Raw genomic sequence first — 26,090 nt, 5'->3', positions numbered from 1 at the left:
CATTGCTTGTACAAGTATACACTATAAATAAATTGTCCTGCCGTGCAGGTACTTTGTAATTTGCACCTTGCCCGATCTAATTACATTACATACAAGTCGTCTATCAAGGTTGCTTTCTGTATATACAATAGCGCACTGGTCTAGAAATTGGATTGAGAATGGATTCCGCTGGGGAGGCAAGCTAGCATATCGCGTAGTTTATCCAGCACTACGGCCTGATTGCTATTAGATGCAGTTGTCTTGTCCTGGGCGTTGCCAACACTAACGGAGATGAGGCATCCACCGTGTGTGATCACGGATAGTTCAGTTGGTAGGCGTTTATTACCGCAGAACTCAACATCTGGCGGTGAGATGATACCAGGGTTGATACGGCTTAGAATCCATTGGAAGCTGGAAATCTCGGTGCAGCTGCCCTCGACTTTGGGAAAGTTGACATTGAGGAAGATATCTTGGGGGAGATAAGGGGATCCAGAGGAGAGGATCTTGTTGGTCAGCTGAGCGGCGAGTTGGCCATATAGTATGCTACGAAGAGGCACCGGGTCTTCATCGAACGGCAATCTGCCAACGGATGCTGCGGAGAAAGCTATGGAGGGGATGCCGGCGAGCGCAGCAAAAGTCGCGGCATTCACAGTTCCTGAGAATGGCAGCTGAACGAAGACGTTGGTGCCCACGTTGATGCCTGCAACGGCGAGGTCAGGTGCAGAGCCATTCCACAGCTGGGGACCGAAGATGTCGATGCCGTATTTCATGGAGGTGACGGGAAAGGAGTTGACCCAGTTGAGATCCGGGCGGGTGGCGTTGTGGCCAGTAAGGCTGCCGTCGGGGATGCAAGAATTATACTGGCATGCATCATTGCGTGGAGTTGGTGGTGAGTCGCTTGAGCCTACAAGCCTCATATGTTAGTCAAAGGCCGTATCATGGCATTCAAGTACATGTATATGGAGCTGAGGGTTCTGGGCAACATTGAAGACGATGAGATTCACCTACCGGTTCCTGACTGGTCATCTGCGGGCGCGGACAGCACGACGTCGTGGCCTGAGGCTATTAACGCGTCGTTGAAAGATCGGATATATGATTCAGCCCATCCATCGTCGTTGGACTGGACTATACGAGCACACTGGGCCGCCAGCGCCGGAATAATGGCGGCGAGGCAAGCAGAGGCCCTCATGGTGGGAAACGCGATCAATGGCGCGTTATCAAGGAGGATACAGACACAAGGGACGAGTAATCGAGGATTGAGAACAAAGATATTACATGAGATTCAAGAGCAGCGCGTCGACAGTCGATGGAATTGTAGTGGTAAAGTCAATCTTCAAATTATTGGAGATTGAGTTCAGCCATGGAGCAGATTAGCGGCCGAGGGGCGGCATAAGCACAGCGGCGTGTCCAAAACTCCGTGCTCTATACGTGTATCGCTCACCCTACACCCTGGAGCTCATCAGGTTCGTGATACGATAAATTTATATTGGGTTATGTATCTGATGGGAAAGAAAAGAAGGGGTGAAAAAAATGATGGTCTTCTCTTTGTGCTCTCTTTGTATTTTGGAGGTTCAAGATTATTATTCCGGCTAATTCATTCCAAGGTCGATGGTACAGACCTCTGAGCCAGCAAACTCCATTCCATCCAACTCCAAAGAAGCATCTCCCCATCCATCATACGCTCAACTGACCTGAGGGGGCAAATGTTACTCTTGAAAAATTCCAAGCATACCTATATATATCACAGATACATGGCATTAGCTCTCGGAAATGATACTGGAAGTGTTCTGACTGTTCGACTATGGACCTCAATCACTTGGTTTCATGAAAAGACAGATTGAGCAAGATTGTGATCTTCATTATTAGCTATCTATACCTATACATGAGGGTCTCGGCAAATCAGACTTCCTTCGAATCAGAATAAAAAAAGACTAGTAATCCATGAAAAATTCGTTGCATCATACAATTCGTTCAATCAAGTTCTCATCGATGGGAATATCCTCCTCAGACTCTTCCTGTACACAATTTTCTCCCGTTGACTGCAATGCCATCACGCAAAAACATCCTTCTTCACACTGTCGTACCAAGCCTTGACACGACCCGGCGCCCCGTTGACGAGATCACTTGTGGCCATCGTGGGGTTGGGAACAGATGCCAACCACGTGATATCCAAGGCAGAGCTCTCTGTTCCAAGGTCGTTCCAGATGGTGATTCTGAGGCTCTGATGCGATGCCTCAACGGAAAAGTCGGTGCAGCAGTGAGGGCAATAGCTGCACACCTCATGCCCCCGTTTGTTGAAGGCGTCTTCTATCGCCATGGAGAATTTCGAGATAGCGCTATCTCCTGTGGCTTCATCTGTCCAGAAGGTCTGGTGAGGGCAGATGTGATCGCCAATCAAGAGCCTCTTGTCGATTGGCTGTCCCTTTTGTCGGATTTCGAAGACGCTCTTGAGGAAGAATCTCCCCTCGACGATGCGAGGAGTGATTCTGGCCGCGAGGTAAAGCGGCATGCCATCAAACACGTGTGACTCGGAATAGATGCGAGTTGCCATGAGTCGCGTCAGATATTGTTGGTGTCCAGCCGATATCTCGTTGTACAACCGAGTGTACTTCAAAGCCAACTGGACGTGGCGTCGTCCCAGCCAGTAGTTTTCCCTGGCGATAAGCTTCAGGGACAAGTTGTACCGCGAGCGGTACAAGTCGCCGACGGGGCAATTGAGGACTGGGGTGGCTGGAGTGTCGGTCGGATCGATATCGTGCTGGCACATGCACTCCTCGCAGACCCATTGGTTGTGAGTGTCCCGGGACCTGCGAGCGAGATACTCGAACTGCTCCTCTCGCAACTCTCCTTCGTCCTTAGAGAAGGAAGTGACGCCGATGGAGTTGTGAATTGGCCGGCAGGTCTCGGCGAAGGCCATCTTGTCCACGGAGAGCATGGAATTGGCGAACTTGCAGATGAGTTCGACTGGCATCTGCAGCAAAGCCACTTTCGCATTGTCGGAGGCGGCTTTCTTTCCTCCTTTCTTCTCAATGGTCTTCTGGAGGGTAGCGCGGGGAGCCATTGTGTCGAATATAGACGTGAAAATAAATAAAAAGAATCGTTAAACAGAAGCTGGAGCTGGTGAAATTGTCTGGTGGCTGTCAAGATATATGACTGTAGAGAGACGAGTAGAGAGACGAGTTTTGATGAGTAGATGGACAAAGTTCTTGGAAGATGTGTGGGCTGGCTGTGTGGGCTGGAAGATTGCGGTGGATGCAGGGGAACAAAACAAAAGGAAAACAAAGGGGGGGAAGGGCCGTATTTATAACAGAGGTCAAAGTTTGAGGCGCCAAAACAAAAAGAAAAATCTGATAAACAGAGAACAAACGGAGTCAGTTTGAACTGAAATTGGTGGTGCCACCGCCACGATGAGTCTTCACAACCCGCTTACTTGCTGGAGATAAGAAATTGCATTTTAACCTCTAAGCTATAAGGCAGATAAATACTAATTTCACCAAAAGATTCTGAACTATCGGACTCTGGCTTGAGATAGATGGCTGTTACCATAGTGATTTATAGCCATCCCCAGTATAGAGTTGTTCATTGATGCTGGTGTCTTCTCTACGACGTTGCCCGTTTCTAGACCCTTCTGGTGCTGCTTTATTCACCTTTTAGCACTGCAGATACGTACATTATTCTTCAAAGTACATACATAGGTAGTTATACAGTACGTGAGAGCCAATTGGCGTAACAATGGGCGCGGGCGCAGTGACACCCATTTACAGCTGAATGGGTATGTAAGAATCTTCAGGATTGTTTCACGTTGCCTTGACTTGCAGCTGCGCCGCCCGGACACTTGGTAACCAGTCAAAGGATGGTATCAAAGGTCCAACAAGATTTTCTATTTGTTGTCTGCATTTCTTTATTCTCGTCTCGAACCTTGGTACCTCCTTTGTCCCCGTACATTCTCATTTCGTGCGGAAATTACCGGTATTTTTTCTTTCTCTCTTTCTCTTCTTTCTTTCTTTTCTTTATCTAGTCATTCGATTATTCTTTACAAAGTCACGCTGTTTTTTATTGCTTTTGTTAATTGTTCTCGAAGATACGCTTTGTGATTTGATGCGACTACTGTATCCTTTGGGAGACGAGTATGTCGACGCTGGGTGCAGCATTTCCCTCCATTTACCATTTACTCTGTTTGAGAAGCAAAAGAGAGGTGCTGAGATTGATACTAACAATAGCATATCAAGCCACATGCAAGAAGTGTGGCTACACAATCCGATCTCGCTGCAAAGAATGTGAGTCGTTACACAGATCTGCTGTCAAGTTGAGATGGATGGATTGTGTAACCACATCAGATTGGGCAGCCTTGCGCCCTCTGCTTTCACAATGCATCGATCTTCTCAGCCGAATTACCCTCGTATTGTTAACATTAGCACTCCATCAACTTACATGCATGATACATGTATGCATTGATAGTTTAGCTCACATGGGTGCTTAGTCTGAGTTGTACGTGTAGGCAACCCCACGAATCGCCTTGCTCATGACCTGTGATGCAAGATCTTGAAAAATACCGAGCTGACAACAACAACCTATCATCAGAATACTTCGAACGTAACTTGGCATTTTGAGACTGCTTGGTCCAGTTGTTCGATTCCCATCGCCAGTTTGGTCATCAAACCTGTGCACTCAAGCGTCATCGGTTTTTAAGACGCCGATGTACCGCAAAATTGCTAGATAACTTGATGCTGGATTTAATCGCTTCATCGTAATCATTAAGATGATCGCACCCATCTGAAGGCAGCTGAATGCAGGGATATTTATCAGCTGCTCTCCTGCATGCCGATGTGGTCAGAAAACAAGGCTCGGATATAACCTGTGCCGCTTTGCCACTGTCTTGGTTGGAGGCAATACAAATTTATGATTCGGTATGTAGCCCAATCAAACACTGCTAAACCATTCTCGTAAACACGTCTATTATAGCATTCTGATAGATAAAAATGCCGATTTTCAACTGCGAATGTCGCTAATGATTTCTTCGTCTTTTAACAGACGGGTTCAACTTGTGGTATGGAGTGCTCCGGGTTTAGCACTACCCCAAACTTGACGTTACATTGGGATGCGTGCGGAGTACATTTCTTTTATTTTTCCACTGCGATAATAGAGCATTATTGATGTATTTGTGCAAGCTCGATGCAGTATATCTGTCAGCGGACCATTCTCAGCTCACAACTCTCTGTGCCGCTAGTCTCAGATCGTGCCGTGTTTGCCCTGAATGTCTCAGACATTCAACGTCAATGAAAAAGGTTGTCTCCCAATAGGGGCAAACAGTCTTGCGACTATATGAGAAGGAATTTTTCCCTTTCTCTCGAAAATGTCAGAGACGAATTATCATCCTTTGCACTTTAGATACGAATAGCAAATCTCTTTGAGGTGTAATAGTTATTCTTTCTCAGTCTTCTCCGCCATCACTTCAAGCAAAATGCCAGCTGTCACCGATAATAGCGATAACTACATTTTGGGTAGGAGCTTTATAGAGACCATAAGGTAACATACGATTCTTTTCCCTCAACGTCCAATTAGGATATAGCCTAATTGATGTTAGATTGGATGGCCAACACTTCATATTTAACCTCCAAAACGGCTACACTATCGATCCCAGAATCCCCATCAACCCGGATACGAAGATTGCAGAGATCGGCACAGGAACTGGGTCAGTTCACCCTCAAGAGAGATGCTCCTTTTCTTCGTCTTACTCATTAGCGTGATAGCATATGGCTTTTGGATGTGTCGTCCCAGGTTCCCTCAACTGTTCAGCTTCACGGTTTTGACATCTCAGATGAACAATTTCCTCCAAAGTCGACTCTGCCAAGTAACATAACTCTGCAGGTTATGAATGCTTTTGAGGAAGTACCTGAAGAGCATTTTCAGAAATACGACGTGGTACACATGCGACTTTGGTGTGCCATCATTAGAGGGTGTGATACCTTTGCCTTGATTCGACATGTCACGCAGTTACTAAGTACGTCCTCGCCACCCTCTATTTCTCCTCATGTCGTATTATAAGTACTCACCAAAACACTAGAGCCGGGCGGTTACCTACAATGGGACGACTACGACCCTGACAGAAATGGAGCGTACATCAAAGGGGAAGAAGCTGAGGCATTGTATTCCTTCGCTTCACTGATTCGAAAAGAGTTGAATATTGATCCTTCGTGAGTTACAACTGAAGTTCTTGTTTCGAGATATACGCTAATAACGCATATATAGTTGGCTTGTGGATATCCCAAACCGTGTAAAGAAGGCCGGGTTGAATGTTGTGGAGTTTCGAGCAGACCCGTTCTCACAAGCTTGCATTCCGATTATCACTAAGTCGTTATTTGCTTTCCACGCGAGTCTCATTGCTGGAGGATACAAAGCTGGTATTTCGAGTCTTCCACCGCGTCACGAGGGTGATGCAATACTGGAAGCTGCCTTGGACGCCGTCAAGAATCGAGGAGGAGCACTTCACTGCACTCCATTGGCATTGCTGGCGCAAAAGCCTTTAGCCTGATTGTGTACGGTTCTACACTGGTTTGGTTCCGAGGGTTGCATTCACTGCAAATCATACTCTAGATGGAGCCCGTATCCGAATATCTCTCCCCCTCCTAGTCAAAGAGCAGTATAGTCGTTAGATATCAATTCTGTATGTATTGAGAAATACAACGTCGAGGGTGGAAAAGAAATGAACCATAGGATTCCCAACTCTTCTCATATAAAGAATCAGTAGTCACCTTGGCACTACTGGTAGTTATGTATAGAATTGAGACTGCTTTCATCCTTGAAGACAGCAAAGGTAAAAGGATGAAGGCTTCCTTTATATAAGTTTATCCAAATCATAGTAACTAGAACCAGCTAAGCAGCTCCTCTCTAGTAGGATATCTCTTAATTCTTTCCATCAAGAAATAGAAGCAAAGAGACCCTCCTCCAGCCGCTTACCCGTTTGCAAAATGAGACGCTCGACGGGCGTTCAGAAAGTGGATCTTGTGTTTCGAAACGACACAGTAGTCTAAAGACTGAGAGGTTAATTAGCGCAACGCAATCGAGGTTGATCGGGCACGAAGTCTAGCCGCCGAATACAGTGATCCGTATCTGTAAAAGATCTACACTGCTTGGGACTGTAAGGGGCTACTCGTATGTTTGAAGAGTTGGCCAACCGTAGAAAACGGGGCAAATGCTCCGCATGTTGAATCCTGTATTTCATCTGCCCCCAAACTGCCAAGCTATAGAAGTGTAACCCTAGAGATGATTAGAATAGAACTGGCAACTTATAGTCCCTTGGAGGTATGAGAATCTTACAATACTAGTATTCTTTTAGATGTCTGGTTAGCTCGACCGAGCAGCAGCTTATTTCGGCAGCCGTAGATTTCCTATTTAGGCATAAACGATGCCTCCTTGTTGGAGATATATGGGGGCGCCTCGTAAAAGGAGAGCTGCCGGCCCGTTAATAAGGGGCTAAACTGAGATTCGGAAACAATTAGCGACATCTTGCAGATTGCCTCGTAACCTGGCGCCAAAAGACACTGAGAATTTAGGCACTACGCGTTTCATATTTTCTGGAAAATGCTAAGCGTGAGCTGAGGCCAAGTTACATCTAGACTAGAATCTGCCGACGGCCGGGCGCCACAGCCAGGGTCCGGTATCTGACACTTGGGAAACAGCAGATTAACTATTCGCTAGAACGCATCACTAACTACATTAGTATTGTGTTGGCAAACGATCAATACTTGATCAAGAAGTTGCTAGATGGTTGCTAAGCGATACGCTTACTATCACCTTGTTCACAAAACAGTTCTCGTATATTTCACGTAGCTTCGGCTTTGGCCGGTAAGCTTATAAGTCACCTACCGTAAAAGATGTTGAAGACCAACAAAGAGCTTCCATTAAAGTGTCAGTCGCATTCTGAAGATTAGTTTTCATCAACCCTGTGATGGCCCATTTGTCTTTTAGCCCTGCAACCTACTCCACAGCGAGTGTTTCGTAAAGTCCGATGCCATGGCCGAATGGGAACGCTGGTTATTAATCTTGGCCAAAACCCCCTGATGCCACCAGCTCCTTAATGAATAGAATTTTAAGTTGGCGGCATCGATCCTCTGCAGCCACGGCAGATCCACGGTGTATCATAGACGAACTAGCTGGGTTCAAGGTTGTGATGAGTTCGCCCGAATACCCCGGTAATACTAATGTGACCTTGACAGCAGTAGACGCTGATCACCAACACCCTGAGGATATATAAATATTGCCGCTTCTCGCGTCCAAAGTATCTCTAAACTAGTCCGATAGTTTACACACACAACCACATTCTTTTATCTCGCAACTACAATGAAGTCTGAATTCTCTCTTCGCGCTGCCGCTCTGTGTGGCCTGGCTGCCATCCAGGGCGCCTCAGCCCATCTTGCCGCTTATACAAACGGCATGTACTGCCCCAAGGTGCGATTTATTCAATGTGAATGGGTGGTCTCAGCAAATTCAACAATAGGTAACTAACCTATACTATAGAACACCTACCAAGGCCCTCTTACCAACTTCACCGACCCCAACCACGTCGTGTATGACCCCCTATACAACCTGTCAAAGGATGCCTGGTTCCTGTCCAAGGGCCGTAACTGCTGGCTTGCTCCCCCTGTCGGCGTTTGGGAGATCCAGGCCAACTCGGTCATCCAAGTCCCTTGGGCCAACCAGAACAACTCGCACGGCTACTACGCCGACGGAAAGGAGCAGAATGAGCGCCCTCAGCCCTTCTCCGTTACGAACCCTGCCGTCATTGCTGCTGGCCTGGTCTCTTCTTCCGGAGGAATCAACAGCCCTAACATGCACGCGGGCAACAAGTCGACTGCCGCTGGTACTGCCGTTGCCATCGCTTACAAGTCCAACATCTATGATGTGAAGATGGAGGACTTTGTCGTCTTCACCACTGCTCCTCAGACCCCCTTTGAGCGCCTGGTTACCTACAACATTCCCAACTTGAAGGCTTGCAACGAGTGCCTCTGCGCTACTGTGTAAGTTTCCTATCTCTATAAGATGCTACGAGGCTTTTGTCACTAACAAGTTCACGTAGCTGGATTCCCGATGGCTATGGCCAGCAGAACATGTACATGGCTCCCCACAAGTGCAAGATCATCAACCCCAACGGTGGCCAGCAGCCCAAGACTCCTTCTCTCGTCCCAGGCCCCAACGTCAGGGGACCCAAGCAGATGATTGCTGCTTTCCAGGCTGAGGGAAACAACGTCCAGTGGAAGGGTGGCCAGCAGGTTCCCACTTACACCTCCCGAATGGGCTTCACTGCTGGTGCCCAGACCGACATTTTTTAAAGGGCTTGCAGATCGCAACATCAGTAACCATTTAATCTATGGATATCTGTGCCGTCTCAACCGGTTGATGGATTCTCGTTTACACTTTGCATTCTTGTAACTTTGTCTGAATAATTGTTCCACTGGCATGGAGACAACGTACATATGTCTTACTGTATATAACCTTTAACTCGAATTTGGACATGGATACTAATCAATGGCATTATTGCATACACGAGTGTCAATACTAATCATTTGTTCGCCAAGACGGTAGAGAATAACAAGCTTAAAATGGCCGCTGAGCTGACTGTACTTTAATGCCGATGAGACAGGGGCATGCCCTTGTGTTCTCTGCCTTCCATTAAAGGCAGTAGCTTCGGCTGAAAGAGGTTATATCATTTTCAAGGATCTTGACCCCCACCCTCGAAAGTAATCCATGCTCGGCATCCAGAAGGTAACATACCCCATTCTCTCATAAACATCTTCCAAGCCATGCTTGACCGGTCGCAAAACGATTCCCTCACCAAAGCTAGACTCCATCTCATTATCGACATTTTTATCTGCCTGAACCAGCAGTACCAGGAGGTTATCTTCTAGGAAAAGATCTAAACTGATATCGATGTCATCAGTCCCTGGATCAGCATGCAGCGAAATCAAAGCCTGTCCCAAAACTTGATCATCTATTGGGAAAATCGAGTTTCTCATGTCACCATCATCAGCGGATGATGGTTCGTCATAGTGCACGTTGCCTAACACCAAGTCATCGCGATCTCTTGCTCGAACGTGCTGTTTGCTCCGTATCAATGGCATCGTGAGTCCTTCCACGACCACAGACGCGGATTCAATCTGACCAAACTGTTTTACCGCATCTTGAGAAATGCCATTGTATTGAAGTATTTTCACATCAAATGGGGTTGTCTCGAAAATTCGGATTCTCGAAAACAAAACCGATGCATCGGTTACCATCCACGACCAGGATGGAGCTCCATGAGATTCAGCATGACGGCAAGAGGCCATTTCCGCATACCACAGAAGTCCATGCTTGAAGTCAACTGTCCAAAGGCCCGCAAGGTATTGTCCACCAATCGATGGATGTATCATTTGTGCTATACCAGAGAATGCGGCATGTTTATCCGACCCATATGTCAATTGGCGCGCAGAATACGTCTCTGCTAATTCGTAATAATCCTCGAGAACAGCTTTTACATCTAACTCAATTTCTGGGGTGGCGGCCAGTATGTCAGAGTAAATAACTTGTGAAGCTTTCTGAAATTTGTGATCCGGAAACTGGTTGCCTTCTGGCGTAGCATCGGCCGATATCATGATGTTTGGACATCGCCAGTATATTTGCCTCTTACCGTAGAGAAGATTTCGAGGAGACAGAATGTACTCTTGTAAAGTCCATCCTCGTGAGGTAAGTACAGACTCATTCATGAGACGTCGCAAATTTTCTTCGTCTTGTGACTTCCAGTCCACTTCGACCTCCTCATCTTTCGAGCAGTCTTCATATACCCTAAGCGTTGCGCTCTTTGGGGCTTCAGGGAAACGATTTTCGTTGGTTTTCAAGATCCCTACCGTGCTCTTTGCTGAAACAAGAGCTGAGACGGTCAGTGTGGCGTTGCGATATACAGCTCCCATCTTGCTAGATTCGATTTCCCAATCCTCTTTCGAGTCCTGAATAATACATAATGAATCGATCCATACATATTGGATTCCAAGTTCTCTCGCAATACGAAAAGTATCTTTAAAATTGGCCGATATTTCGGAGATAGGTAATGCTTGTTGGTAGTCGTGATACGTTTTCGAAGTGAGGACAGACTCTATTCTGCCGCCCCAGCAATGACTTAGTGCAATATAATCTGCTTTTGCGCCCTGGGAAATGAATACTCGTGGCAGAGATTTAGTGTCTGGCAGTCCGATGTCTACCACGCGAGTGGGGAGCTCTGGGACTTTGTTCATCAGACATGCCTCGTGTGTTCGACATTCTTGAAGCCAGCGTCTGGCTATTTTAAACTGATGGGGAGAGCCTAAATCTGGATGGATCTTGCGACGTCCGATTTTGATGCCTTCGATTTCCGCAAAACAGTCTAGGTGATTTAGCAAAGTGACATGGTAATATTTGTAGGACCGCTGCCATTACCTCGATCATTTAACGAGAGAGTGAGAAAGGGAAATGCATAATCGCTGCTCTCTTCCGGTAACTCTGTCGGACCAATTTGGACCAAGAGGGTATTGAAAGACCGGACTTTGTCTAAACCATCTCCTAGATAGACATGGTCCGTACCAATACTCAACTTCACATCAGACAAAGCAACTTGCTTTGCCGCATCATATGCTGAATCCTCAATTTCTATTTCTGGCTTTTCCCATAGGTAAGAGGAGAATTGATAGCTCTCGCCTCTTATCCATGGGATTCCTTTGAAGCAGTCAACTATGAGTAGGCAAAAGTCGCAGCCAGCAACTGCTGCCTGTTCTAGGTCATGAAACGAGCTGTGGTGTCGGTAATACGCTGAAGCGGGAAACTCATGACCTGAGAACTCTTCTTTCGCAAATCCAATTAAGGTCTCCACGGATAAGCCTGAGCAGAGTCGACAACGAATGCTCATTATTGCTTCGTGAAAGACAACGGCAGGACTTTGAGTGGTATAAGTTGCATTTGCTTTAAGCGCGAATAGAAGAGGGGTTCTGCCTAAATTGGATACATATAAGCGCCGTGAGTATTAAACTGCAGGATTGAAGTGTGCATTAGTGCAAGTTGACATGCCGCTGCAATGAGATCTGCATACACACACTGCAGCCAAAGCGAAAAACATTGCGCTCCCGCTACATTTATCTACTTTTGCAAGTCTTAGCTTCTCTTTCATGTCCATGGTCTCAAGAACCGACTAATACATTCTACAGCCAAGCCGATTTTGTTGTACGCAGCCTCTAATGAGGCTACAAAGTTGGCTTGGCCTACATGCATCTAGTCCGGCTGTGTTCAACTGTACATATTATAACTGTTGACATGTTAAGTTTATAATACCTAGATAAGTCTAGTTATAGCGTCTATTGTCTTCTTAGAGATCAATCGCCCTATTTTCCTTCATTGACTTATCCGCTGCTAGCACAACTGCAAGGGACTGAACAGCATCATCCATATGCTTGGATAAGTCTCGATCTTCTAGGATAGACTCTAGTAGATAGTCTTGCTCTCGTGCGCAGAGCTCATCATGGCCAGGCTCACCCTTCATGGATATTACGGTAGCCTTCTCATTAACCGGGGCCACCTTGATATTTGCTGTCTTGGTGTGTGCGTTCACGTCCGAAGAATCAGCATTGCTATCCATGACAATCGATACGGCGCCTCTAGATCCCATGACATCTTTGATGAAAAACGCTGTCGTGGATATCATTGGGCCCCAGCCGGCTTCATACCAGCCCACTGATCCATCCTCAAATGTAATCTGTAAGTGGCCATAATTAACTTGATCCTTGTCAATCTCATCACTGAGCCTAACTCCCATTCCTCTGACTTGAACAGGACGGCTGTCTGTTATTTGTAGCATCACATCAATGTAATGCACTCCGCAGTCAACCACTGGGCTAGTCGTCTCCATAATGCGCTTGTGAATGTTCCATGCATTACCTTCTGAGCGTTGATTGAGATTCATGCGCATGACGAAAGGTGGCCCAAGAAGCCTCGCCTGTCGAATGAATTCGATCCAACTCGGATGGTGACGGAGAATGTAGCCAATGACAAGCTTTTTCCCGGTTCGCTTCGCTGTGTCCACAACTCGTTTTGCGTCTGCAACAGATGTTGCTAGAGGTTTCTCAACAAACACATGAGCACCTGCTTCCATTGAAGCCACCGCATACTCAGCATGAGTATCAGAATGGGTATTTATTGACACCACATCTGGCTTAAGCGACAGAGCTGCGTTGAGGTTCGGAAGAGCGAGGCTCTCGTATTCTTTCAATTCGGTTGGTAATTTAACAGCGCTCCTCGACACGACACCAATGACCTTGTACATGGGGTTGTGATGATATGCGAGGAGATGGCTGGTTCCCATCTGGCCGACGCCAATAACGACAACTAATAGCGGCTTGCGACTCATGCTAGTGAGTGGTATTGAGCAAAACGAGGCCTGAGAGACTGAAACAGAAGCTGATACGCCCGCTTGACTGTATTGTAAGGACTGATCTCAATTCTCAAAGTCACCTACTTATTGCAAGTTTGTTTACCCTCAAATATACCTGTTCAGAATGCCCACACACAAATTCTGATGTAACCTTGCATATTCTCCATTGTTGCAGTCTGTTAGGAGGGGCTGGAAATACCAGCAAAGTCCGGCGTAAGCCCATGTGACAGCAGTAGCTTTGATGCTGAAGAAAATCCAGATTTTCAGATTCAGCTTCATCGATCCGCTCAGTACTTTCGGAGATCGAGTTACTCTAGAAGTGCCGGCCACGCATCGGTATTCTCCCCATTATGGCATTATTAATAGTGTAGGAATGTTACATTGCAAGCGATTTCTTTTTTAGCGTTCAAAACACCCCATTGGCTGGTTATTGAACTAGTAACCGTATCTAACACAACCCGACGTGATGCCTGATATGTGGAAGCTTAACATCTCGTAGATCGGTTCATATTTGGTTGCCGCATTCAGGCATTTAGCCATGGGCACAAGTAGCTGGCGCGAATCGGTGCAAGTCAGGTTAGTGCGATGGTGGTTCTGCGCCAGATTCTACTAATCCGTTCAGTTGAGAGAGATATATTAGAGGGTTGAAGAGTCATCGGCCAAGCGGAATGTAACAATGCAGTGGGTTTGCTTACATATGATCTACGGACTCTGAAAGCAATGATGGAAAAAAGTTAACTAAAATTAAAGTCGAGCTGGAACTCGTCCGCTATTTGACACGATGTGTTTTACTGTTTTACTGTTATTGTGGTTCCGATGTTGTGAAACAGCTCCATATGACATTAAGACGCGGGATAACATGTCGCCTCGAGTTTAAGCTGCACTTGACATCACACCCTTCGAGGGCTGCAAAAAAAGGCCGTATGCCAACAAAGCTATACAACAATGTTTGTCCACCAGCAAACAAAGGGTTTCACACAAACAACTAGCAAGCCTGTTGACGTCTCTACATTATTGATTAGCTCCCTTTGTTGATTGAGTATATCTTTCTATAAAAGCCATGGATGACTGTGCAATAAGTCGTAGCGGTTGAACAATCCGCTGGTTCCTCTTCCCTAAATTCCATCGTTATTTCCAGAAAAATTCCCTGAAATAATACTTGAATTAGTATTGCAACCGCGAGAAATAGCTTACGATTTAGCATTGTGTTAGCCACCACATTCGAACATTGTTCTATTAACTGCTTTGCCACTAACATCTCGGCATGAACTCACTAACAAAGCGCCGGATCGAAAAGACCCCTGCAAAAAGATTACATCAGACTTTATCGATAAGAATCGCCGGCCAGCTTGTCCTCAAGAAAACACCAACATATATTTGCCTTTGAACCCGCAGCTCGCATCTCAACCACAATGCTGCACGATATATCATGTCGCAATTCCTGTCCATTATAGGGTGGTCCTTCCTCCCCAACGTAAGTACCACTCTCTTCATCTCGATAACGCAGTATCTCGTCTTTCATTCACTGCTTCAACTTGCACACGACACCAGCCAGCCAGCTAACTTGTGCTTTCTCACGCCCCCCAGATCGCAACCTCTTGGATCCAGACCATCTACTATGGCCTCACGATCCGCGCCGGCGACCCCAAGCCCCAGCCCGGCAGCCCGCGGTTCAATCACCACCGCCGCAACATCCACATCCTCGTCATAGCCATCTACCTCTCCTACACCATCTACGAGGCCGACTTCGACCTCCGCCGCCAAGGCTCCTTCTACACCGATCTAGGCGTACCCTTTTCCGCCACCGATCGCGACATCAAATCTCGTTTCCGCCGTCTCGCCGCGCTTCATCACCCCGACAAGACTGGCAGCGACGCCTCCGACTCGGCCTCCTACTTCATCCACCTCAAGGCTGCTAGCGACACCTTGCAAGATGCCGCGAAGCGCTTCGCCTACGAACGCTTCGGACCGGAGACTGTAGCGTGGCAAAAGTGCGTCACGGTTAAGGACTACGTCTCGCGTGGTGTCTTTTCAGGAATCCTGCCGCACTATGCTGTTGCCGCAGGGTCTATTTACATCTTGGGTTTGCTGGGATACATGGACTTTGGAAAGTTCTACCGATGGTTGATATTGGTGACCCTGTGCGTCTTCGAGATTCAAGCTGTTACGCGGCCGAGTTTTCCGTCGTTGCTGGAGGGCCTTAACTTTCTTTTCTCCAAAACGGCAACTCACCCGCCATATCTACCGTTCCAACTTATACAGCTTGCGCGCAAACTCACCATCACCATCTACATTGCCCTGTCACAAATCGGCCCGCTCATTTCGCCATCGAGGAGATCCATCGATGACGAGGACGAGCTACTCGTGCAGGGCTTGAACCGCCTTGAAGCCATTACGGGCCAGTTTGATGCCGACTCGACGAGACTAATGGAGATGGAGATGACGCCATTCAAGGGGGATGCAGAGGCGACATCTAATCTACAGGGAAAGATGAGAGAATGGTTGGTCCAAAACACAATTCGTGCTGACCCCATGGTTCGCGATGCCATGGGCACTTCGCTGAGAAAGCGACGTGTTGATGTTCCTGCTGGCGCCAAGGGCAATCGATAGATGATGATAGATATTGGTAACCGTTATGCATTGTTCTAATACAAAATGAAATCTATTCTCAAGGGATCACCAAATGAACCATATTCCAATTAGCCCATGATGATAAGCTCTTCGTCTCAATATCCAAATAAGAGCCATTATATGTATGAATGCCAATATACTTGCTGCAGTTTGCTTATCCACATTTCCCTTTGCCGTAGCACTGCCCAAGATTCTATACAGACACAAAAAAAGCCTACAACCGCTGCGCGCCCCTAGTTTCAATGGGAATTAAGCACATGCCCACAAAAGCCGCCAAGATCAAAACAGCAGACATGTAAATGGGCGTAGTGGACCCGTCTCCGGGAATGTTGGCCGCTATGATCGGAGCCATCAAACCCGTCAGTCGGTTGAGGAAGCTGGCCACTCCCGTACCCGCACCTCTAACGGGAGCTGGGAAGATTTCCGGTGTGAAGGCGTACAGAACGCCGTACATGATGTTCTGGGCAAACGCCTCAATGCAAGAAAAGACGAGCTGGCGCGTCGGTGTGGTGCCGTACGCCGCAAAAATGAAGAGGAACACTGCCGAGACGACGGTGGAGCTGGCCAAAGTTCCGCGACGGCCGAAGAAAGGAGATGGATGGTCGACTAGGTAGGCGGCAAGGAGACTGCCGGGAACTCCCATGATCGATGTGATGGCGTAGTTGCGGTATGTGACGCCGGATATGGCCGAAGTCTCGTCTTGCATTGCTTCGCTGCTCGCATCGCCATCGTGATGAGAAAGGTATTGAGGTAAAAAGGCGTTGAACAGCGGGTATCCCATGCCTATGGTTGCCCAGCAAAACCACACAAGAGATGTTGCAAGAGCCAGAGTCTTGGTCTGGAATAGCGGCCGCAACCTATCTCCCGAGAACCCCCTAAACTTCTCCTTGAGAATGTTGGAACGCGGAACCGAGGACATGGAATATTGCTGAGCACTGTTGCTGGATTGTTCGGGATCTTCTGCCGCAACTAGATCGAGAATCTGTGAGGTGAGCCATGTCTTTGCGCCGTTCCGGTAGGCGATGCCGTGGACAACAGCAACTGCTTCATTCTGGCGGCCTTGGTTGAGGAGGAATTTCGGCGACTCGAACATGTGGAAGAGAAAGAAGCGCATGGCGAACATTGCAAAGGTAATGATGCCAATGGTCATAATAAAGTATCGCCAACCAATCTCTACGGGCCACTGGGCGATGAAGAACCACGCAGCTAATGAGGATACCAGCTGTCCGATGGGCCACCACACGGACAACAGCGTGAGTAGTGAACTGGAAGCATCCGGCAAAAACTCCAGAAACAAGGCGCCATCAACGGGCAGGTTGCCACCAACACCGAAGCCGAATGCCGCGTAGAGGACGCATACAGCTCCCCAGCTTCTAGCGTACGCAGCTAGGATACCGAAGATGCTCGTAATAAGTAGCGTCATGTTGAACGCGATTCGGCGGCCAAAGAGATCGGACCCAATACCCCAAAGGAAACTTCCAAGAGAGAGCCCGACAAAGCAGGCGCTTGTTGTATATCTCACTGTCTTTTCTGGAATATCAAACTCCGCTGATAATGATGGCAAGGTTAGTGAAACGCCCTGTTCTATCCGTTAGCATTACAAAGCAATAGTCTCAGCACAGCATATTCTGCACACCTGTAGCCATAAGCTATTTGATGCCACATGTTAGTCAACGATTCGAATCAGAAATAGAGATAATGGATTGTCTTACTTATCGGCAAACCATCCGAAGCCGCAGAGGATAAACAGCTGCCAGTTGTAGCGCCCCATGCCAATGTCTTGAATTGCCTTGTTGATGAGCTTGGATTTGACTATTGTGGGATTAGTGTCGACTTTCTCTCGTCACCTTTGTCGCAAATACTCACTCTCATAATCCGTCCACTGTCCTCGCTTGCCCTGCCTCATCTCTGCTCTTAGTCCTTCGATGGTGTACTCGGCAGCATTCATCAGCAGCATTCCCTCCCCCTGGTCGTCCTTTACTGAATTCACATCATCGTCATCGTCGTCACCCGCGCTTTCCTCTTGGTTTTCAAACTCGACTCGTCCAACCCGCGCCGAGTGGCTGTGAAGATGCGCCTCTTCTAGAGAAACCAGAACGCCCTCGTAGTTATTCATGGACTCTGTGCGCCCCAGCCCAATCCGCCATGAGATCATGATTAAAGGAACAGTCGCGCCGGCGCAACCGAGGTGAGAAAGCCCAAAAAAAGATTAAGAAAGGTTAAGTCATTAAACACAATTGCTGTCTGGCTCTATATGATCCGGCCATCCATGAGTTTGAAAGATTAAAAAGAGGAATGCAAGTGTCGGGAGGGCTGAGAGACAATAAAAGCCACCCAGAACCGGCCGCTGATGTGGAATCAAGTTGCCAGTTCGACGTCGGGTTAGGTAATCTGACGCAAGGGGGATTTATCGACTAAGGCGAAGCCCGAAAACGGCGGCAAACAGGCACCGTGATCGCGTCAAGTCAGTCTCGGGAAGCACGTGTTCCGTTTCTGAGAAGTTTATGAGGAGCTGGGCTTCTATTGTTGCAATATCGTGTGAGTGGGAGGGGGTTTTGAGTTGTGGGAAAAGAGCCAGCGTGGAAGTGGTCAAGATGAGATTAATGGGATCGACACCAGATGACAGTTTTGCAGGCATTAGGGAGCATGATGGTGAAGGATGACGCCCCCGTGCGCCAATCATAGGGGGCTTCAGCGCTACTTTAGTCATTGCCACGGGCCCGGGATCTCTGCCATCAAACAGCCTTGGCGACACCACTTCATTGGAGATGTGTCACACGGGATCTCTAGGTAACTCTGCAGTGCTGCGCTAAAGCAGTCAAGGTCAAGTATTTGCGAGTGATATCGTTGCGAATATCGTCGGCTCGTGATTGGACATCTACATCCGCCCAATGCGGCTCGGTCCAGAGACATCCAATAACATTTGTTTGCGATGCTGTGGGATGAGACAAGATACAGTCATCTCTACGTTGTTGCTGCCTTTCTGGAGAAATCCTTGCATCGGTCCATCGTCTTACTGAGACATGACAGTTGTCGCTCGCGACTTACTCAGAAACATTTTGTCATTACGGGATATCATCGCGATACAAATCAGAGCGTATCATATACCTGTCAACCGCCATGACAGCTGCAACCCCGAATCCGCGAGCTTCCTGCTCATGCTAGGCACCAGCCTGCGGTGCCATAGTAGAAGCTCCCAACTCCAACGATTTAAAGCCCCATAGGGCTGACTTCATAATCAAATGCCACAAGGTCTACAGGGAGACGTCCGCGTCTAATCATCGCCTTCATCTTCATCGCTCGTTGCTTCAATATTGGATTTGTCCGACTTGGACTTCTTCTTGTTTGTAGCCACCTCGGGTTCTTCAATATCCATTTCGTCGGGGTCGTCGACGTCCTGGCCCTTTGCTCGCAGAGCTGCGTTGATACCGGGAGCTGCTTTGATCAGGGCAAGGTATTGTTCGACAGACAGAGAAATGCCCTTCGGCTAGTATCAGCGTCGTGTATCCGATCATGGTTATTTTGCCAGAACACGCGGAGCTTACCTTTTTGCCGGGCAGCATCTTTCCATCCTTCTCGTAGTACTCGCGAATGTTGACAAAGCACATCTTCTTGAACTGGGAGACTCCTACGCGTCGCTTGTTTGACAACTATAGCAAAGCGGTGAGTAAGCGAGATGCAAGACCAGTTTCATCGGCTGTCAGTCATATCGCACCTCCCAGAACGGGTTGCCCTCGTCATCTTTGCCATCTGGCGCACTGGCGGCGGCGGCGCTCTTGTTCTTCTTTGCGATAGAAGTGGGGGGAACCTCGTCTTCGCTGTCATCGACGGCCCGTCGCTTGGGAGGCATGTTTAATGTCTGCCGGCGTGCTTCAGAGTGGTGGTGATGTTTGATGGTTGACGCTGATGATATTGGATCCCTAATAAGAAGCTTATCGCAGGATGAGAGATCGTAATCTGCGTTTGCGATATCCGTAGATCCGCAAGGGGAAGCCGAGGAATGGATGCTCAATGCGGCGCGTGGAGCTTCGAAACGCGTCAGGCCCAAAGTGATTTACAGCGTGGAGGGAGCGTTAGGCGGGGCATGTGCGTAACAGTCACGCCAGCTCACGTGAAGACGACCAATGAATGATAAGAGGTGAGATGGCTATATTTAGGTGGTAGAGAGCGGCAGTAAATCTATCAATCAATAAAATAATGAATCAAGACGTAAATTGAATAAATGCTTCAAAACATTGTACTGTTTCCTTATTCTCTCCTGATACCATCAACTGTACTTTCAGCGCTCGTGTTGCGCTTGTGGAAACAAACAGGGGGCGACTTGCAGCTCCAAATTTAGACCAGGGGGACCCGCCTTTAAGGAGGATTATGAGACTGCAGTGCTTCGTACGGCGGAGCATCTTCAAGAATTCCTTGGACCCAGCATATACACACGACCAGCAGCTGCGCCCTGCACTTCATCATTCCAGCATCCAACCTCTGCGTCTTCTATTGTAACCAAAAATCAGCGGCATTGGGCGCTTGCTGGACATGTTTCCCTCGTCTCCCGCGCATCACGAGACACTGATAGTTTAGAGAATCCGGCCGTTGGGGTCAAGCTAGCACCAGCTCAACCCCAATGAGCTCAATCGCAACCGACCTTGCGCAGCGTCGCGAAGACTCATCCGAGCTGGCCTCGGGCGATTCGACCGGTCGAGCCGGCGCAAACGGCGGCGACGTTGCGCCCTCGGATCACGACAGCCTCAACATCACTAGTAATCATGCTTACAAAAGCTTACGAGTACAATGCGATTCCAAGACATCGTGGGCTGAGCCAACACAGCCGGCGCAGCCACCAGAAGTCACCCTGGCCTCCAGAGCGATCCAATTCTTTGCGACTGCTACGCCAGCAACTCTTGCGGGATTCGGCGTCGGAGTCTCTGCAGTGACCTATGCTGTTCTCGGGCGGCTTGGTCTCGTGCTGATAGGGGCATTCGGTGGCGTCGTCTCCTTTATCATATGGGAGTCTAAGAACCCTGAGTTCGCCAGGGCAGTTCGCGGTGAAGATGGACCGGCAGTATTGGACAGAGTTTGGGCAGACTTGAAGACCGTAAGAGCCGTCGAGAAGCAGGACGATGACGACGATGACGAGCAGTATCGCATGAGGGGCTTCGACGACTTTCGTCCAGAGACTAAAGAAGCCCTGAGCGGCTTGGTTGACGCCATTGTCCAAAACTACATCAAGTGGTGGTACAGTCCGCTTGTGCCTTCGGATCATGCCTTTCCTCTTGCTGTCCGCAAGACCATCACATCCTATCTGTTGGCCATCTCGAACCGGATGAGCCGCAAGCGACCAGCCGATGCTTTTCTCGATCTCCTGACCAATTCGACATCCATGATTATCGTTTTTCTTTCAGAGTTAGCCACTGCTTTCGCCGAACTGCCCGCCGACACAAATGTCAACGCTGCCGATGCTATATACAATTATCTAGCGGAAAACCCCGACTCCCGCCTTGCAAACCTGCTTAATAAGAGGCAGCAGGCAACGAAATTCAAGATGGTTTCCGAGGACTTGCTTAGTTTCCTAGACAAGAGTGCCTACAACTGTGATCCTGCTCGGATTTTCTTGCGGGAGATTTTGGCGAATTCCGTGCTCGAGCAGACACTACAGCAGTGCAGCAGGGCTGAGTGGATCAATGGGTGGATCGTATATCTCCTGGAAGCGGGAGAACCCAACTTGAATCAAGCAATCGATGTCGGTATGCAGACGGGCCGCGACGTGGCCAACAATGTCTTTGCCGACTTGGACGGTAATGTCGGTAATATCGGCATCGCGAAGCCTCGACGCGGTAGTAATGATCAAGGCCAGAGTCGACGGAAAGAGTCTTCTCACAAGAAAAAACTGAGCAAGGCAGATGAGGAACTGGAAGAAGCTATGGAAGAGATGAAGCGAATGAACGCCATGATTGCAGAGGATGACATCCGACGAAAAAGGGCATCCACATTGACAGAGGCATCTGAGCGCTCAAAGCAAAGCATGGACTTGGCGACTGGAGATGGGGGGGTCCAGAAGAATGGTTCTGCATCCGAGACATTGTCACCGATATCCAGCAGATACCCGACTCGCGGAGCTTCTGTAGATGGTATCTCGACTAAGAGCGACACTGTTTACACACCGCATACGCCGCGATCTACCACTGACTCTGTTAGTCAAGCATCATCTCCACAGGAAAGCAAAGATCAGTCGTTTACGAGTTTTGATCAAATCGTGCCTCCTGGTCAGCCAGTAGATAGCGATGAAGATTCGCCGAAAAAGGCACCGCTTACTTTGCACAACGCTTCTTTCACGCTACACGACGATGGTTCAGGGGACATGGGAAAGATCAAAAACAAGCCAAATACCGACTACTTGATCCAAGTCGAGCCATCGTCCTCTCACTACCCCGGCTGGATGATTGTGAGGCGATATTCTGACTTTGAGACGCTTCACGAGATCTTGAGGCGCATTGCCGCCGTATCGGGCGCAACCGCCTTTATGGAACTTCACAAGGAGCTGCCCAGCTGGAAGATTCACACCAGGGAGTCTCTTCGCGGCGAGCTGGAGAGGTATCTACGAGATGCCTGTTGGTATCAGGCCCTAGCAGAAAGCGAGGGCATGAAGCGATTCCTCGAAAAGTCTCAGGGGCACACGCACGGCAACTCCAAGTCCTTTGGCTGGGAAACAATGGGCAAGAACATGCTCGAAGTTCTGTCGATTGGTCCCAAGGGAGCCATGGAAGGCGGCAAGAGTCTTGTCGGAGGCGTTAGCGGCGTCTTCGGCAATTTGGCTGGCTTGAATCGAAAGTCAACTAATCAATCTATCGACCTTACCCCAAACCCAAACCGATTATCCATATCATCAACCACAGCAAGCCGAGTTGATAGCATTGCACGGTCACCCGCGAGGTCGGAGCGTGCCAGTCTCGATAGCCAGAGGTCGTCGGTGATTGCTACTCAGCCGAGCAGGATTGCCCCAATGGAGCGAATGCTGAGCTTCCAGTCTCCCAACACCAGCGAGACGGACCTGCGGATGGGCCAGAGAGGCCGGGTAGACTCGATATCTACTTCGGTAAGCGCACGACCTAGCAGGGAGCACAGTAGAACATCCAGCCTGGCCGCTCTCCGGTCACCATCGTCGGTTAGCCTGGACTTTACCAAGCTCCCGCCGCCGCCAGATGAGATTAGTGATGACTACGAATCAAACGAGTTTGATGCAAAGCCGCGTAGAAAGGAAGTCGGTATCATGGAAGATCATAGCCGTAACAATAGTTCGGCGGCCTTGAACGGGTCGGCGTCGGCGCCAGCGTTATCTGGCAAGAAGAGCCCGGCAAAGCCCGTCCGCCAGTTCACGCAGCTAAGCGAAGCGGAAACTCGGGTGGCAGTCGAACTCATCTTTGCCGTTATCAACGAGATGTACACCCTCTCGTCGGCCTGGAACATCCGTCGGACGCTGCTCACGGCAGCAAAGTCGTTTTTGTTACGCCCTGGCAACCCCTCACTCCTGACGGTGCAGTCCCTCATTCAGGCATCTGTGATAGACGCCAACACTTCGGATGCAGGGATCGCATCCGGGCTACGCAAAGTGCGGGAGAACACCATGCCCACGGAACAGGAGCAAGCATCCTGGCCTGCGCCGTTGACTGAAGAGGACAAGAAGCAGCTGGCCATCAAGGCCCGCAGGCTTCTGATCCAAAGTGGAGTGCCGGCGGCCCTGATGGGCGTGATGGGACAGTCGGCCACAGGCGAGGCGCTGGGGCGTGTGTTTGACTGTTTGCAGATCGAGGAGGTTGCGCGGGGACTAATTTTTGGCCTAATACTGCAGGCAGTGAGGGTTCTTACACACTGATTAACGCCGACACGCGCGCATGTTAGTACGAAGCACGGAGTTTGACCACCGAACGTATTGTTAACGACTGTTGGCCTCGGGGCCCGAACAACGAGGTACATGGAAGGCTTATAATGCTCAACTACGGGAACCGGGAAGGAATCCCGGCCAATATTTTCTAATTTTCATTTCATTCTATGATAAATGAGGGCGGAAAACAGAAATGATACCTGGTTGCTTCTTTGCTTTTTTTTTTCCAATGGAGTAAATGGACGAATGGACGCCCTTTCGGCTCCCGCTCCCCTATTTCTTATTCCATTCAAGGGAGTGGTTGCCTCAAACGATGGGATGAGACGTGCGTTTCTTTTTTTCTGAACCAAGCATACCTACAGAATATGTCTTTCAGCCATTATGTAGTACTAGCAGTACGGCCTTTTTTTTTCCTTTTGCTTATTAGAATGCAGTCTTGTAATACTAGTAGATCAGCCAAAGACGGGGCAAACTGGCATTCCCGCGTTGACGGCTCATCTTTTTTTACTTCGCCTAATCGCATCTTTCCTTTTTTACACCCCCTTTTACGAAACAAAAAGAAAAAAGTAAGAGTGAGGGGGGCAAACGGCTCGTATCACAAACCCGTGATACCTGGTGCAGAGTTTTTTCCTTTTTCTTTCCTGTCCCGGAAACTCCCACAGAAGTGAGGTAACATTAAGCCGCCGTCGGGTCTCGGAATGTAACTCGAAGCATCCGCGCGAATGGGGAAACCGGATATTGACATGCCAATGGTCGGGTCGTTCAGGTAGGCCTACGATGCACGAGAACGGGGCTCTGGATTCGCTTCTCTACTGTAACCTTTCTCATTCTTTCTGTCAATGTCCGCGCGGATCGGCAATTGCTTCTTAGCTTCGGTGTCCGGGGAAGACAATGTCCAGTATCCAGGTTTTTTGACAAAAGTGACAGAAAAAAAGTGACGATACCAAGTTTTTCATTCTGTCAACTGCATGGCATAAAGTGACGATCGACCGTCGTGCAGCCACGATTTAAATGAGAGAAAAAAAGAACAAAGAGGGGAACAAGAAATACAGCACTGCATATCACTTTTCTTGTCCACCGGGGCGCCGGGATCATGACTCTATGCTAGGGGTGTCCCCTTGCTCTATCCATCCGGCTCCCAGGATTCTCCAAGTTGGTACCTTGCATGTATACCTGGCATATGAGTGCTTTTATGTGCATATCGTGGTATGTACCTGCCTGTAGGCGAATGAATCAGAAAGAAAAAAACAGAGGCATTTTGACGTGTCATGTCAATTTCTCGCGTCGTCTCCAATATCATGCACTAAAAATCCCATCCCTGCTTGTCAACGGGTCCCATCTCCCCCCTGGCCTGGCTATTGTTCAACGGTTTTTTTTTTTTTTTTTCCTTTTCCCCAGCTTTTTCTCCCTCGCAATGGCTATTTTAGACATATCCGGTTTATTGATTTTAGTGCCTATTCTGTGTTAATTCGTTCTGTTCCCTTGTTAGGCTTACCAATTCGTCGTAGTTAGCACCCCTTCGTAACTTACACTGCGCCTCGTGGGTGATTATGATTATGGTGATGATGAGGCTCTATTCCACATCCGTCTGTATGCCCACCGCAGCAAGTGTAATTACATTCGGAGAAAAGAGCTTTCCATTTTATCGAAGTTTCTCGTCAGCCTCCCTACCCAATCCAGGATAGACACAGAGCCCATCGCAATATTGTACCGCATTGCCCATCAGCATGTTCATCTCCCCTTCACGATAATACATCTCTTCCCCTGAATTCCATCAATTCGTCCGTCTTCTCTCCAATTTCCGTCCTTCTTCTCCCTCCATTGACTTTTCATTTTCCATCAATCTAAATTATGCATATCAATACTCTCCTTGCCTAGCTGATAACCCCAATCACTCACTATCGAATCCCATCCTCCATCCAGCTATTCCAGACTCGTCACCGGCTCCGGAGGCCCTCTATCCCCGGCAAGCCACAAATTTCTGTCCACTTTCTCCTCTCCATACTCCGTAACTGTAACTACTTCCAATGGATCCATATCCCAAATGTGGCTCTCTGCGGGGACTCTATTCCGGCTCCTCGTTATCTTTCCCCCCTCCCATCAGCTTAGCAAATCTAGAACTCCCATCATCCGCGATCCATGCATGCAGCAAAAATGCCGCCATGACTGGCTTTCTCG

The 26,090-nt window shown here is 48.5% G+C and overlaps 10 protein-coding genes across 10 annotated transcripts; 4 read left to right on the top strand and 6 right to left on the bottom strand.

The window, feature by feature from the left end:
* Positions 1 to 11: 11 nt before the first annotated feature.
* V8C40DRAFT_234036 (SurE domain-containing protein) lies at positions 12 to 1,310 on the bottom strand. The gene is made up of 2 exons (XM_083213507.1): positions 988 to 1,310; positions 12 to 883 (listed from the first exon to the last, which is right to left on the bottom strand). The coding sequence occupies exons 1-2, from the start codon at positions 1,166 to 1,168 to the stop codon at positions 141 to 143; spliced, it is 924 nt and encodes a 307-aa protein (XP_083078287.1). The 5' UTR covers positions 1,169 to 1,310; the 3' UTR covers positions 12 to 140.
* A 719-nt stretch (positions 1,311 to 2,029) lies between these two features.
* Positions 2,030 to 3,040, bottom strand: V8C40DRAFT_261919 (uncharacterized protein; the record flags this gene model as incomplete). The annotated part of the gene is made up of 1 exon (XM_083219314.1): positions 2,030 to 3,040. The coding sequence occupies one exon, from the start codon at positions 3,038 to 3,040 to the stop codon at positions 2,030 to 2,032; it is 1,011 nt and encodes a 336-aa protein (XP_083078286.1).
* A 2,160-nt stretch (positions 3,041 to 5,200) lies between these two features.
* On the top strand, positions 5,201 to 6,789 carry V8C40DRAFT_103706 (class I SAM-dependent methyltransferase). Its single transcript, XM_083210691.1, has 5 exons — positions 5,201 to 5,505; positions 5,564 to 5,671; positions 5,730 to 5,980; positions 6,044 to 6,173; positions 6,229 to 6,789. Exons 1-5 carry the CDS (start codon positions 5,441 to 5,443, stop codon positions 6,509 to 6,511), a joined length of 837 nt encoding a protein of 278 aa, XP_083078285.1. The 5' UTR covers positions 5,201 to 5,440; the 3' UTR covers positions 6,512 to 6,789.
* Positions 6,790 to 8,319: 1,530 nt separating this feature from the next.
* V8C40DRAFT_282699 (uncharacterized protein) lies at positions 8,320 to 9,308 on the top strand (the record flags this gene model as incomplete). The annotated part of the gene is made up of 3 exons (XM_083221829.1): positions 8,320 to 8,427; positions 8,497 to 8,996; positions 9,056 to 9,308. The coding sequence occupies 3 exons, from the start codon at positions 8,320 to 8,322 to the stop codon at positions 9,306 to 9,308; spliced, it is 861 nt and encodes a 286-aa protein (XP_083078284.1).
* Positions 9,309 to 9,417: 109 nt separating this feature from the next.
* Positions 9,418 to 11,954, bottom strand: V8C40DRAFT_234032 (HET domain-containing protein). The gene is made up of 2 exons (XM_083213506.1): positions 11,428 to 11,954; positions 9,418 to 11,374 (listed from the first exon to the last, which is right to left on the bottom strand). The coding sequence occupies exons 1-2, from the start codon at positions 11,891 to 11,893 to the stop codon at positions 9,678 to 9,680; spliced, it is 2,163 nt and encodes a 720-aa protein (XP_083078283.1). The 5' UTR covers positions 11,894 to 11,954; the 3' UTR covers positions 9,418 to 9,677.
* A 342-nt stretch (positions 11,955 to 12,296) lies between these two features.
* V8C40DRAFT_234030 (Gfo/Idh/MocA family protein) lies at positions 12,297 to 14,039 on the bottom strand. Its single transcript, XM_083213505.1, has one exon. The coding sequence runs from the start codon at positions 13,382 to 13,384 to the stop codon at positions 12,347 to 12,349; it is 1,038 nt and encodes a 345-aa protein (XP_083078282.1). The 5' UTR covers positions 13,385 to 14,039; the 3' UTR covers positions 12,297 to 12,346.
* Positions 14,040 to 14,453: 414 nt separating this feature from the next.
* Positions 14,454 to 16,081, top strand: V8C40DRAFT_234029 (J domain-containing protein). Its single transcript, XM_083213504.1, has 3 exons — positions 14,454 to 14,615; positions 14,691 to 14,882; positions 14,996 to 16,081. The coding sequence occupies exons 2-3, from the start codon at positions 14,838 to 14,840 to the stop codon at positions 16,016 to 16,018; spliced, it is 1,068 nt and encodes a 355-aa protein (XP_083078281.1). The 5' UTR covers positions 14,454 to 14,615; positions 14,691 to 14,837; the 3' UTR covers positions 16,019 to 16,081.
* Positions 16,037 to 18,703, bottom strand: V8C40DRAFT_234027 (major facilitator superfamily domain-containing protein). The gene is made up of 4 exons (XM_083213503.1): positions 17,906 to 18,703; positions 17,752 to 17,851; positions 17,676 to 17,688; positions 16,037 to 17,618 (listed from the first exon to the last, which is right to left on the bottom strand). Exons 1-4 carry the CDS (start codon positions 18,192 to 18,194, stop codon positions 16,254 to 16,256), a joined length of 1,767 nt encoding a protein of 588 aa, XP_083078280.1. The 5' UTR covers positions 18,195 to 18,703; the 3' UTR covers positions 16,037 to 16,253.
* A 137-nt stretch (positions 18,704 to 18,840) lies between these two features.
* On the bottom strand, positions 18,841 to 20,317 carry V8C40DRAFT_234025 (transcriptional Coactivator p15-domain-containing protein). The gene is made up of 3 exons (XM_083213502.1): positions 19,755 to 20,317; positions 19,585 to 19,689; positions 18,841 to 19,520 (listed from the first exon to the last, which is right to left on the bottom strand). Exons 1-3 carry the CDS (start codon positions 19,887 to 19,889, stop codon positions 19,314 to 19,316), a joined length of 447 nt encoding a protein of 148 aa, XP_083078279.1. The 5' UTR covers positions 19,890 to 20,317; the 3' UTR covers positions 18,841 to 19,313.
* Positions 20,243 to 24,466, top strand: V8C40DRAFT_234023 (PXA domain-containing protein). The gene has a single exon (XM_083213501.1). The coding sequence runs from the start codon at positions 20,658 to 20,660 to the stop codon at positions 23,901 to 23,903; it is 3,246 nt and encodes a 1,081-aa protein (XP_083078278.1). The 5' UTR covers positions 20,243 to 20,657; the 3' UTR covers positions 23,904 to 24,466.
* Positions 24,467 to 26,090: the final 1,624 nt, after the last annotated feature.

The sequence above is a fragment of the Trichoderma camerunense genome (genome assembly GCF_050948025.1).
Source record: "Trichoderma camerunense strain CBS 138272 chromosome Unknown V8C40scaffold_2, whole genome shotgun sequence".
NCBI lineage: Eukaryota > Fungi > Ascomycota > Sordariomycetes > Hypocreales > Hypocreaceae > Trichoderma > Trichoderma camerunense.
Note: the sequence above shows the minus strand (reverse complement) of the source record. Positions and strands in the feature narration are given on the sequence as shown.